General features: G+C 33.8%; 1 protein-coding gene across 1 annotated transcript in view; it reads right to left on the bottom strand.

Annotated features, from left to right (window-relative positions):
- Positions 1-2,057: 2,057 nt before the first annotated feature.
- LOC106881105 (FMRFamide receptor) overlaps positions 2,058-13,651 on the bottom strand; it is a 104,358-nt gene continuing 92,764 nt past the window's right edge. Inside the window, exon 2 of the mRNA XM_014931342.3 lies at positions 2,058-5,035. Within this exon, the coding sequence (XP_014786828.1) occupies positions 3,909-5,024 (1,116 nt within the window). The 5' untranslated portion in view covers positions 5,025-5,035 and the 3' untranslated portion in view covers positions 2,058-3,908. The remainder of the gene's footprint in view (positions 5,036-13,651) is intronic.

The following is a 13,651-nucleotide window of genomic DNA, read 5'->3' as shown; positions in this document are numbered from 1 at the left end:
GGACTATCCGCACTAGTTATATGAATTTTCGTATACGGGGATAATCTTTTTCTTAAATACAGCTCTTCACCGGGTATTCCTCAAATATTAAATACTCAAAGTTGTAATATTATGTCCAAATTTTGACAAAAGGCCAGCACTTTTGAGGGGAGGGAGTAAGCCGATTACTTCGGCCCCAGTGCTCTACAGGTACTTATTTTATCGACCCTGAAAGGATGAAAGGCAAAGTCAACCCCGACGGAATTTATACTGAAAATATAAAGACGGACGAAATTTCGCCAAGCTTTTCACCTAACGTGCTATCATTTCTGCTAGCTCACCACCTTACTTCAAGTAGTAATATTCTCATTTGATTTCTTTAAGCACAAACAAACATATTCACATTTAGTTAATGATCTTTACATATCTGCAAGTATAATTCGTTTCATATTTTTAATGTCGATGCATTCCTATTGTAAATAGGGTTTCCAATTTTTCTATAATATTCAAATATTTGTGTCTATTGTAAGCTTCTGAAAATTGAGAGGAAACAAACAAAAACAGATCGTTATTTGTACGTAAATGAATTTATGATGTAAAATGCTCTGATGTTAATTCTGTTACTAAAGAGTATTACATTTCTAATGTTCTCAAATGTATTTTAATTCTTTTGTCGACAATGAAATTAGTCTTCTCCTTTTTATGTTTCTTTTATGATTTTGGTAACCTTCTTGCTTATAGGAAGTGTAGATAACACACAATACAGCAGACGTTAAACTAATGGAAAGGTAAGCGGTAAAGATACCGAAGAGTCGTCAGATCGCATCCTGCACTCAGTTCATGGTCAATATGCTGACAATGAAATTGCCTGCTACTACGATTTACAACTGAGTAGCTCGAAGTATTACCACTTACTATTCCTAATAGAAACAGATCTGCAGACTGTATTAGTAATTTCTTTATGAGTCCTTGTTTAAGGAAAGTAACGTGAAATAGACAGTATTCTATCCTGGTTGAGCTTTAACTCTCAATTTCCTGTCTCTACAAAAAATAACAGAGTTAACAGTCTTTAAGTATACATGTGTTTCGGGGAAAATCGCAAGAGAATGTATTCATATAGAAGTTTAATTCTTCGTATATAGCAAATAATCGTTTTCCGAAGTTTTAATACCAGTTTAAAGAAGAGGCGTGTGAGCTTAAGGAGGGATTAAGAGATAAGGCCTCTGTTCCCTACAATTACAGGAAATATTTTGATCATAACGTTAACGAGTCACACCGCTTGAAGTAGGTCATTGTCGAAGAAACCAATTGCACGTTTCAATAATTACAGTGATTTGTTTTGTTATGTCTAGTACGTTGCACCAAATTTTAATCGCAAACAAAAGATTCTATTAGAAACAGCTGCACATTTATTTGAGTAAGTATCTTCTATATATTCTCAGATTGACTCATTCATTCAGAGTAAAACAGGGTAGGGGAAGCGCTGATAACTCCCGCTGGTTTGCTTGTATCTAATCTTGAGTAGCAGACTTAACTCGTGACATGTTTAAAATAAATTCGTAGATCTTAGATGTCTTTAGTAGAGTTCAGTCAAGTATTTGAATAAGACAATTAATTAGGGGATGACGAAGGAATCAGAGATTCTTCCTCTCTCTCTTTAATAATATTGGAGGCCCACCATATAGGTCAGGAACATTTGCCCTCCTCTGACTAGCCTATAAATAAAAAAGCGTTACTGATACATTACAGTTTGAGTCCAACACGAATTGAATTCGGAAACTCACGGCATAATATTTTTAATGATGTAGAGTAGTTCTATAATGTCAAATCATAGAAGTACCCTTGATTTCTATTTGAAAGAAAATATGGTTAATATACTGGCTCAAGATCAGAATCTGTAGGAAGCGATGGTTAATCATCGATCTGTACAAATCAGACACTATTGCATCCATTCAATACATTTAAGGTATGATAAAAATATTTTCTTATAAAGGAGCAAATTGCCAGATTTGTTAGTATAAAGTAAAATCAATGTCAGAATATAAGGACATGCAAATAAATACTGCAAACAATTTGTGTGAAAATCAAAGACTACTAGATTTAATGTAATGTTACAGTATTTTTACCAATACGGTAGCTTGAAAAGAATAACAACATTAGGTCAAAAACCTCGCGGCTGGCAGCATCGTAGATTAACTCAACTGTTTTATATGAACAGCAATTGGCTGACCGAAGACAAAAGATTAAGTCACCCACTCCTGAATGGCATCTTCATACAGAACACTAACAGCAAATAACAAATGCTATTAAGCATTTTTCATGCTTTGAGACTGATTTTTCTAAATTGTTTCCTTAATAGTCAATTTAATAATCTACGTCTTATTGTAGAGTATCATTGTTTTAATAACTCAAAACCGATAGACGGAAACAGCAGATATTTGTGTTAATAGTACTTAAACTGAATTTTCATATTTCGAAATTGACAATGAAATATTCGATAATTTTAAGTAAAATTAATTTTACTTTTTATGGAATTTGAAATAAAAGCAATGAAATTTGTAAATTTGAGGAAGAGCCTGTTTATTGAAGTCAATTCAACAAATCATTCTTAGATGTATCTGATAAGAAAACACTATGTAGAAAGAAAATTGCAAACGTATAGGTGAATATAACATTAATGAATCTGTAGTTTATTTAATTATATAGATATATATGATGATTCGCTTGAACAAACGCTAATATTCCCGAAGATCAAATATGGAATTGTTATGCATGAGAGTAAAAGGATGTTATTTTACTAATTTCTTTTGTATCCAGTACCTTTAATAAACAGCTAGGAATGCAGTAAGAAATCAGAGAAACATATGCAAAGGAAGTGAGAAAGTTAGCGCTTTTCAGCACATGTTAGTAAGCCTGACATAGACATTCAGACCAAAAGATAGTTGTGGCGATTTTTTCTCAGTTACTTTAAATTTGAAGGACCTGTAGCTAATTGAAGGAATTGGCATGTAATCTGAGTAATGATGATAAAAGCTTAAACTTAACATTGTGATATTCGCTGGCAATTTCATTCAGATATATAAAATTGTTAACCAAATAGGAACAGTTTTCGACTACTTACGTTACAATATCGAATTAATTTAACCATTTTCACAAAAAAACTGCAAATAGAATTATATTTCAAATTATAATAAGAGAAACAGTAAACATTTTTCAGTACGTTAGCAAACTGTTATAATATGAACTTCAGTGTTACTTACTATTGTCCGCGAAAAGTTTTTAGATTTCATCAAAACCCAAAAATACATAATTTAAAATATGTATAGAAACAAAACAAAATGCATTAACATCATGGATTATGAACATTATCTTAGAGCAATCATATATGTACTGCTACTATATATACAAAGATTAGGATAAAATTGTATGGAATTAAAAGTTTTTAAAACAATATGGTTTTTTAGAGAACTATAACCTTTAATCGTTCGTGTTATAGTAAACCGTTTATCTTTTTAGTTTTTAAGAAATGTAGCTGTAAGTTGTTTCTTACTAATTACCTTTCAATAGACTTGATCGTCCACTTTTTCATATTTTAACAGTTTTATTATCATTTCCAAAGAGGAAGTGACTCATGAGCTCTGTTTGAAAACTATTTAAATAAAGACTGTAAAAAGCAAAATGTTTCTTTGAAATAATCCTTTATGCCAGAACAATAAATGTTGATGCAATGAAAATTTATGATTTTCAAGTTATTCATCATATCAATGAAAGATTTTATAAAGTCTAAAATGATAAAAATTAAAAAAATTATTTAAATCATTGTTGAAATAGTTTATGCAGATTATTCAGTCATGGAGTTCGCGTAATGATATTGTTTAAATTATTTCTTAGATAAATATTTTTCCGCAAATTCTAGTGTTTGCTTCCTTTCACGATTGAACCATATCGAATGCGGGAGTAGTTAACTTTATTCTTTCAGTTGCTCGAGTATCGGTACTTAAGTGTGGGAAACAACAAAACAATTTTTTGAATAAAACTTTACGAAAATTTCCACTGAATATATACAATATGAAAAATTTCAATGCAAAACTGGAATAGCTAATGTGTAGTAAACATTGATATACAGTAAAACTGGTTATGCTATCGTGTGGAAATGCATAAGGCACAAAAATATACACTAAGCGTGCACAGTAGCTTGGTAAGTTCAATAGCAGGAATGTGATAGATATAGCAAAGAGCAATTTGGCGACTCGTACCTGTGGTACGTCAGAGAGTTTTTTGGACTGATTTTCTTTATTGGCTAAACGAATTTGTTTCTTGTGCACTGAGCGAATGGTTTCAACGATAATCATGGAAATTAAGCCAACAATTGCAATCATGGGTAAGAGAATGGTAATAACCGTATCAACATAGGTAAGAATATTCATTAAATTTGTATATTCTACAATAGTTTTACAGACAAGCTTGTCGGAACTATTATGAGGAGAATATAAAGGCTTCTGTGGTTTCGTTATGGGTATGATGACAGAAAACATGACAAGCCCTGCGAAAGCAAAAGTTAGCGTAGTGATTCGAGCGCGCTTAAAAGTACACACAGTTTTTAATTTCAGTGGGTGACATATGGTGATGTAATTTTCAATAGTAATACATACAACGTACCAAACAGACAAGAAACTGCTCACATAGGACAAATAAATATTTCCTTGGCAAATTCCATTTACGTGCATTGCCATGTAGTTGAATGATTCCAACCATACTGCTAAAATTGTAACCAAGAAAAATGTATCAGATACTAGTACGGCTTGGACATAAACAGATGATGATAATTTTCGTAGACCTTTCGCGGAAAACACCCAAATTGAGATTAAATTTCCAATGATTCCAACCGTAGATATTAATGGATTCACGTAGCTCCGGAGAAAACCGATGATTAAATTTTCGATTGATCCTTTTGTAGAGTCATCATAATCTAGCGGCCCATCGGAGGTGTATTGGTTGGTGAGGTTAGAATATCCTTCTGAATCTTCGTAATTTTGGTATTCCATATTTCACAATTCTGAAACAGAAACAATGTATATTTAGTAATGTTTTCTTTTTCTATACCTAAACTTTCAAACCAGTGGTTTAGGAATATATATATATATATATATATATATATATATATATATATATATATATATATATATATATATATATATATATATATATATATACCAGATTAAGCACATAAATGTGAAACAAGGTAGAAAAATAGTACTCCAATACCGGAGGTAGAATAGTATGCTTTATAGATAAACTTGCAAAAACATCACAAAAACTATTACTTGGAGTTTCACGTTCCCGTTTGTCGGAGAGATTTGGTTTAGGAATATATATATACCAGATTAAGCACATAAATGTGAAACAAGGTAGAAAAATAGTACTCGAATACCGGAGGTAGAATAGTATGATTTATAAATAAAGCTGCAAAAACATCACAAAAACTATTACTCGGAGTTTCACGTTCCCGTTTGTCGGAGAGATTTGGTTGAGAATGGAACAAAAATAAGGTTATATGTGTAAATATACAACTGTAGCAGAAATAGTTTTATTGAAAATCTTAATTACATCATTTTTCGTTGCTTTGACTTAAAGTAAACCTTGAGGCATTCTTATATGAAAATTTTTATTGATAGAATCGTGTATGATGATCAATACTGGAATACTAACAGCGGTGAATAAAAACTATCCTACTCTTCAATCAGTTTTTACTGATTTTAGTTATCTGGTGATGATAATGTAAACGCAATGTTATAACTGTCCATTGTAGAACAATATTAATTTCTAATTAGAGGTTAATTGAAGAACAGACAAAATAATATTCCCGCTGAGGGTTAAAAACTTAAACAGCTTATATATATATATATATATATATATATATATATATATATATATATATATATATATATATTATAGAGTGAGATTTCACTTCCTTTGTTTATCTCCTTCTCTCTCTCCTTCATCTGTTTTCTTCATCTAGAAGAAATCAGCAGTATTCGAATCTTCAGTGTGATGAGTTCAGTCCGATGAAAATAAAAATAAAGCATAAACGCATAATGATTATAACATTAATGTCACCGTACTAGTATCTTAATATTATCATAACTTTACAGAAACATAAACTAAGTACTAATCCTTCTCATGTTAAATTACATATTTGTAACTGTAAAGAAGGAAATGAATGCCATATTAATGGATACTGCGTAATGAAAAATAGAGTATTTAGATGTAAATCCGTTCTGCAGACACGGAGCATATTTGGAGTTTGTGCGATAAGAAGAGTTCGTGTGATTAGGTTACAGTTGTTTCTGCTATTGGAAGCAGTACACTCAGAACTGAGTGCTCATTCAATGTCCTATAGCTTCATCGGAACCTTTTTAACGGTACAAGCACTGACCTCATAGTACACTGGTTCTTATTGCAGAAATAGCTGTAAGCCAATAAAGTGATCACATAATTCCTTTTCATTTTTCATTCATCAGTTGATTAATCTTCTCGCCTATCACCTTACTTTAAACATTAGTATATCGAATTCAAAGATCAGTCTTTAGCTTTGCTGTTCCTTAGCAAAGTCATGTGTTTGTATAGAGAAATACAGGTGTATGTATATATATATGTGTGTGTGTATGTGCTAGTGTGTGTATGTACATAAATGTATACCTACTCACACACACACATACACACACACAATCACTTAGACATACAGGGTGTGGTGAATAAACTGTCGTCTAAATTACGCAAAAATGAAAATAACTGACATCTCATTTTAACAGATATATTTACCAAAATTATATAAAGACATCTTGAAATAATGAACCGTAGATTTATTCAATTAAATTACTGTTAGCTTCAACCACGACCTCCAGACGACTTCGGAATCTTTTGCAACTCTTTTGGACGGTCTATTTGTTTAAGTTGGTGAATGCTGCCATAATTCTTGCCTTCAGTTCATCTTTGGTGTTACAAGGAGTTTTGTTGGTTTCACGCTCAACTGCGCCCCATGCATAATAATCTAGGGGGTTGCAGTTTGGGGTGTTAGATGGCCAGATGTTAGAGGTGATGTAGTCACCATGACTGGGTTCTCCTGCTTGTGTGGCACGGGGCAGAGTCCTGTTCTCAAACATAGGGTATTCCAGCATCCACCCTCTTGACCCATTGAAGCACTACCTCCACCAGGCCCTTGATGTAGGTCTCCGTGTTGAGTGTAAGGCCGTGTGGGAAGATGAATGGAGGCATAACGTCGCCATCCCTATTGATCACTCGAAACACCATGATGTTGATTGGATGTTTGATTTTTATCACTCTCGGTACATGTCCTCAGATAGCGCTGTCCTCAGATTGACACCCAAAACTCTGAAATGTTCGTATTGGAGATTCTGGTGCGAATGCCAAGCAGTACAGCATTTTGTTTCCAAGTTTCTGCCAGAGTGAATTGCGTCATGGTGCTGTTTTTCTCATAAACGGTGCCCAACTGCCCTACTCTACTGTGTAGTCGACAAAATCAAAAACAAACAATGTGCATGCGAGAAATTAAAAATATAAAATGGCGACAATTTACCCATCACACCCTGTAGATATGCCTGTGTTTCTATATTCTTTATATGAATATTTAAAACGTTTATAAGTGTATGTATATGTACATTCGTCCATATGTGAATATTCATGGCTTGTACGACTATGGTTTCGATTCCTGGATTGATTGATGCGTTACATTCTTGATCAAAACACTTCAGTTTATTCAGGTGACAGGGACGAATATATGCACCACAGAGACTTGGAAACCGGACTAACGGGTTTATGAGTCGGGATGAAACTCTAATATTTTTTTGATTAATAAATAGATTGATAGATAGACATTGGCTAATAATTGTGTTTACATGAAGTAGCATTTCTTTTTCCTTTTGCTTTTTGCTAAAAGCTGAAACACCTTACATCATTACTCTTACGCAAACAAATGAAGAATGGAAGCAACATGATACAGAGGTGAAAATATTAATCAATATATAATTGTTAAGATCCCAGACCATTTGGGTCTGATAATGTTGGAAAATGTTCATAACTTTTTCTATCTATTTCTATACACGGAACATGTGCGGTGTATTCTCCTATTTACATATAGATATTTTCATACTTAGAATATCATTTTTGCAAAATGAGAAATGCATTGATTATAGCAAATCGATTATGCTTGAAATAAACTTTATTAGCCAGGTGGTATTTATAAATTACTTAATAAATGATGAAGAAAGTGTCAGTAATAATTCTACGATACTGAGGATAATGAAATAATATAGGATTTTGAATGTAACACCTGTTCTTCGCAAAAACATTTGTTTCGGTTAGTAACCAATTAACAATTATATGTTAATATTTCCGTATATCTGTGCTTTATACTGCGTGGTACCTTGAGCAAGTGTCTTCTACTATAGCCTCGGACCGACCAAAACTTTGTGAGTAGATTTGATAGACAGAATCTGAAAGAAGCCCGTCGTATATGCATTAATGTATGTATGTATGCATGCATTTGTGTGTCTGTGCTTGTCCCCCCCCCCCCCGTCGTTTGAAAACCGATGTTGGTGTGTTTACGTCTCCATAACTTAGCGGTTCGGCAACAGAGACGATAGAATAAGTACTAGGCTTACAAAGAATAAATCCTGAGGTCGATTTGTTCGACTAAAGATGGTGCCCCAGCATGGTTGCAGTCAAATAACTGAAACAAGTAAAAGAATAAAAGAATGCTGTAGAAACAATTTCATCAATTGCATGAATCATCAGTAAGGTTAGCGCAGAGTAACAACAGTGAAAACTTCAATTACGCAAATTCAACTTATATATCGAGAAATTTTCTTCATATTTTCTTCCTTTATTTATGAAACACTGATCCCGTCCGAATTTACAAATAGTTAGAGAAATGAACAGGCATATTTGAAAATTTCTTTAAATATTCTGATGCAATCCACAAAGAAGAGATTCAATGTCTAATTGAAAGGGTCGAAGTTAAAATATGATAGAAGACGTATTAGTTCTAAAAAGTTATACGAACACAACCAATGAAAGCAAGTTCACTTTCAGATACCGTACAAGGATTTTCACACAAACAAGGATTTGAAACACTTTCAATGCAGTATTTTCAGTATGAAACGAAAAGTTATTTTGAAAATATCCAAAACGTTTCAAGATATACTACGTAAAGATTGAACAAAAGAAAATCTAGTTATATACTAACAAATCATTTCAATTTTCTACAGGTTATTGAGGGAGTGTTTGTCTGTAGAAACGTTTACTTTTTTACAGGCAAAAATTAACCCTTGCGACAACATTATCAGTAATTTTATTTTAAATTTTTTAAAAGGTTTAATGAAAAATAACAACTAATTAATCAATAATGGCTTCATCCTTGTTGTTTACAGCTTCTTCCCAACGTTCAACACGATTTTCAATACTTCGTTGGTAGAAATCACCCGATTTTGACCAGAAAAATTGATCTAACCATGCTCTCAATTGTGCATCCGTATTGAACTAAACTCCGCGCATAGCATTTGAAAGAGATCGAAAGGGGTGGAAATCCATTGGTGCCAAATCAGGAGAGTACGGCAGGTGTGGCAGCACTTCCCAGTCATGCGTCTGAATGGCTTCCTTGGTCATATTGGTGTTATGAGGGCGGGCGTTGTCGTGCAGCAGAACTCCATGCTGTCGATTATGTCTTTTCTCTTGAATAGCCGTGTTGAGTCGTCCCACCTGTTGAACATAGAGTTTCGCGTTGACAGTTTAGTTCCGTTCAAGCAATTCGTAATGGATAATCTTTTCCCACCCCCACCATACGAACAACATCGTTTTACGCGGATGAAGATCTTGTTTCACGCGCGATGTCGCTTGTTTACCGGGGCTAAGCCATTCCTTGCGCTGCTTCATATTGATGTAGAGGCACCATTTTTTGTCACCAGTAACGATTCAGTAAAGAAATCATTGCTTGTGTCCATGAGTTGAGCGGTGATGAGCAAGCAAACCAGCGGAGATTGTGACTGATTGATTTTTGTTGCTGTCACTTAAAAGCATGCGGAATCCATGCTACATACTTCTGAACTTTTCCCACCCAGTGAAGATGCTTCTCTAGAGCAGTGTGGGAGCATTCAATTTTCTCTGCCATTTCCCTTGTCGTTTGACGAGAATTTTCATGCAACAGTTGGTTTAATCGCTCTTCCTCGAGCTCAACCGGCTGGCCAGAACGAGGTGCGTCTCTGAGGTCAAAGTTTCCATTTTTGAACTTGGCATACCAACTACGAGCGGTTTTTTCAGCTATGGCTCCCTCTCCATACACAGCACAAATGTCACGAGCAGCTTTTGCGGCCTTAGAACCTTGACTAAAAGCAAAAAGAATGTGTCGGAAAGGGTCGTTTTTCTTAACTTAACATTCCATTTTAATGATCTGAAAATAAACAAAAATTAACTAAAATTAACTCGAAAAAAAAAAAAAAAAATTCCAAAATGATTCTCGAAAACATGGATTCCAAAATTCAAAAACGCAATCAATTCCAAAATTTAAAAAAAGCGGCGGGAACTTAGTTGCCAACCCAATACATGAGTATAAGCGCAATTTTCCACGTAAACTAAATGACTCTTAATGAGGTAAATATATATCTTAAGTTACATGACTGTTAATATTCAACAGGATACTTGGTTGCCGTTGTGGAATGCTAGATTTTCAACTATCAATTAGTTCAGTATAATAGATAATAAAGAGTTCCATATAACACCTGTCTATATCTAAAACCCTTTTCTTTAAAAAAGATTTAGAATTCAAGTTATATTTTAATTAGTGATTATCCATCCATATATTTTCTCGATATATACATTATCGGCTGCTATTTCCAGTGAAAATTGGTGCATTGTTGTACCACTATTCTCTCTCTCTATATATACACATACATACATACATACATACATACATACATATAGCAGTTCAAGGAGATTTACAGTGTCGTTCAGATTGCTTCGCGCCATTTATTTACCTACGTTTTTGTGTAATACCAGCCTCAACTGAACTTGCTTTTCATCTTTCTGGATTTCAGAAAATAAATGGTTCTCCACTATTTTGATTCATACAATATAATCGACTACCGTCTAACCTTCACAATTTGAAGATAAATAACTCTCATCACAAAGATACGAAAACATCGTCTCTCTATGAATTTGTCCGTTGATTATAAATTAAAAGCGTTATTATATACCTTAACATTTGTTACCTTAAGTGAAATATGTTGTGATATATGAGAATTCTGAATATAAGAGTTGGTTGAAAGAGCAAAAGAAGTTTGATTAGAAATTCTGAATTCTGAATAACTGAACTGCTCCTGCTTTAGTTCATTACATTTTAATACATTCTGAGACATTTTGACTGTTGTAAAGATAAAGATATAAGCGAAAGATATAAAAGTCTTGATCTGTAACACCACTGAAAGAGAGCGAAATAGAAATCGGGAAAGAAAGAATCAGAGATGGATTATGATAAGGAAACTGTAGCTGAAATAATGGTACAAGTGTTATAATGAAAACGAAAATGAGAGAGTTATCGTATACATCTGATTGTATTCGTATATATGTTTGCGTATGTGAGGTAGAGACAGAGGTTTTATATAGGAATAATAGAGCGATAAAGAATAATGTAGTGTAAAAGATAGAGGAAGATCTAAAATACAGTGTGAATTTTTTTAGAGAAAATGGAAAAGCAAATATAACTAAGCGACTAGAAATACCAGGTTCAAATTTTGGCAGAAGGCCAGCAAATTCAGGGTTCGGGCTAAGTCAATTACATTGACTTCAGTATTCACTAGTGGAGGCGCAATGGCCCATTGGTTAGGGCAGCGGACTCGCGGTCATAGGATCGCGGTTTCGATTCCCAGTCCGGGCGTTGTGTGTGTTTATTGAGCGAAAACACCTAAAGCTCCACGAGGCTCCGGCAGAGGATGGTGGCGAACCCTGCTGTACTCTTTCACCACAACTTTCTCTCACTCTTACTTCCTGTTTCTGTTGTGCCTGTAATTCAAAGGGTCAGCCTTGTCACACTGTGTCACGCTGAATATCCCCGAGAACTACGTTAAGGGTACACGTGTCTGTGGGGTGCTAAGCCACTTGCACGTTAATTTCACGAGCAGGCTGTTCCATTGATCGGATCAACTGGAACCCTCGACACCGTAAGCGACGGAGTGCCAACAACAACAACAGTATTCACTTCATACTAATTATATCGACCGTGAAAGACTGAAAGGGCAAAGTCAACCTCGGCGTTAAACCCCTCCCTCTCTTACCTCCTTTCATTCTTTCCTACTCCAACACTCCCAAAACCTCTACCGAGCCTCCTACTTCCTCCCTCTAATACTGCTTGCTCTCCACATTTAAACGTTCCACCTTTAAACATCTCTGCAACATGATCTGAAATGTAAAATTTTTTCTGCACTTACGACGGAGGCTCGATTTATTCAATGTTTGCATCCAGTGTAGCCTACTTATAGTGAACTACATCTCCCAACATTATGATGGATCTCCGAGACCTCAGAAACGACTTTCAGACTTTTAACATCTTACATATTCCCCTTTAATTTTCTCTATCGTTTGTACTATGTTGAAGTTTGATCTATCAATATTAATATCTACATACTTATACTTAAATATTCATCGCCTGAAGGTATTCAGTCTTTGCTTTCTTTCTGTTTGCATGTATATATATATATATATATATATATATATATATATATATAGGTGAGGTTAAGTTTGAGGTAACAACTGTCTAAGGGATAAGTAGTAAACTATGAATCCACTGGTATATTACCTATATTTAGTCATAAACATAAATAATAGGTAATGACAAAAGTAAACTGGAGTTTATCAGTATCGAGAGGCAAATGGAAGATGGGGATACAATTCATTGATAACAATTGATTTCCATCAATTACCATTTATTAATTAGTTACAAAAAGAAGCAATCTCGACTTATCGCTATTTCAGTTGTCATGGTTCATTGCGCTAATGACCACAATGATGGTAATGATAGTTATCTTTGTAAGTAATGAGTTATAACAAACTGAATCACGGAGTATCATCAGAGCGAATTCTATTTTCCGCTCTGATGATGTTTCGTGATTCAATTTGTTATAAGTAGCTACCTACAATGATAACTATCATTACCATCGTTGTGGTCGCTAGAGCAAAGAACCATGACAACTGAAACAGTTGTAAGTCGAGATTCTGTCTTTTTGTAGCAAATTAATAAATGGCAATTGATGGAAATCAATTGCTATCAATGAATTATATCTTCATTTTCTATTTACTATATATATATATATATATATATATATATATATATATATATATAGAGAGAGAGAGAGAGAGAGAGAGAAATAAGAACGCACCTAAATACACATGCATACACCCATACATCACACACATAAATACATAAACATATACATGTGTATATATAGATATATATATATATATAGAGAGAGAGAGATAGATAGATAGATAGATACATAGATACATAGATACATACATACATACATACATACATACATACATACATACATATACATATATATATATATTTGAGAAAATGAATAGAAATGGCTTCTCTGATTATTTT

This window comes from Octopus bimaculoides, chromosome 3 (assembly GCF_046866305.1).
Source record: "Octopus bimaculoides isolate indiv1 chromosome 3, ASM4686630v1, whole genome shotgun sequence".
NCBI classification, from domain to species: Eukaryota; Metazoa; Mollusca; class Cephalopoda; order Octopoda; family Octopodidae; genus Octopus; species Octopus bimaculoides.
Note: the sequence above shows the minus strand (reverse complement) of the source record. Positions and strands in the feature narration are given on the sequence as shown.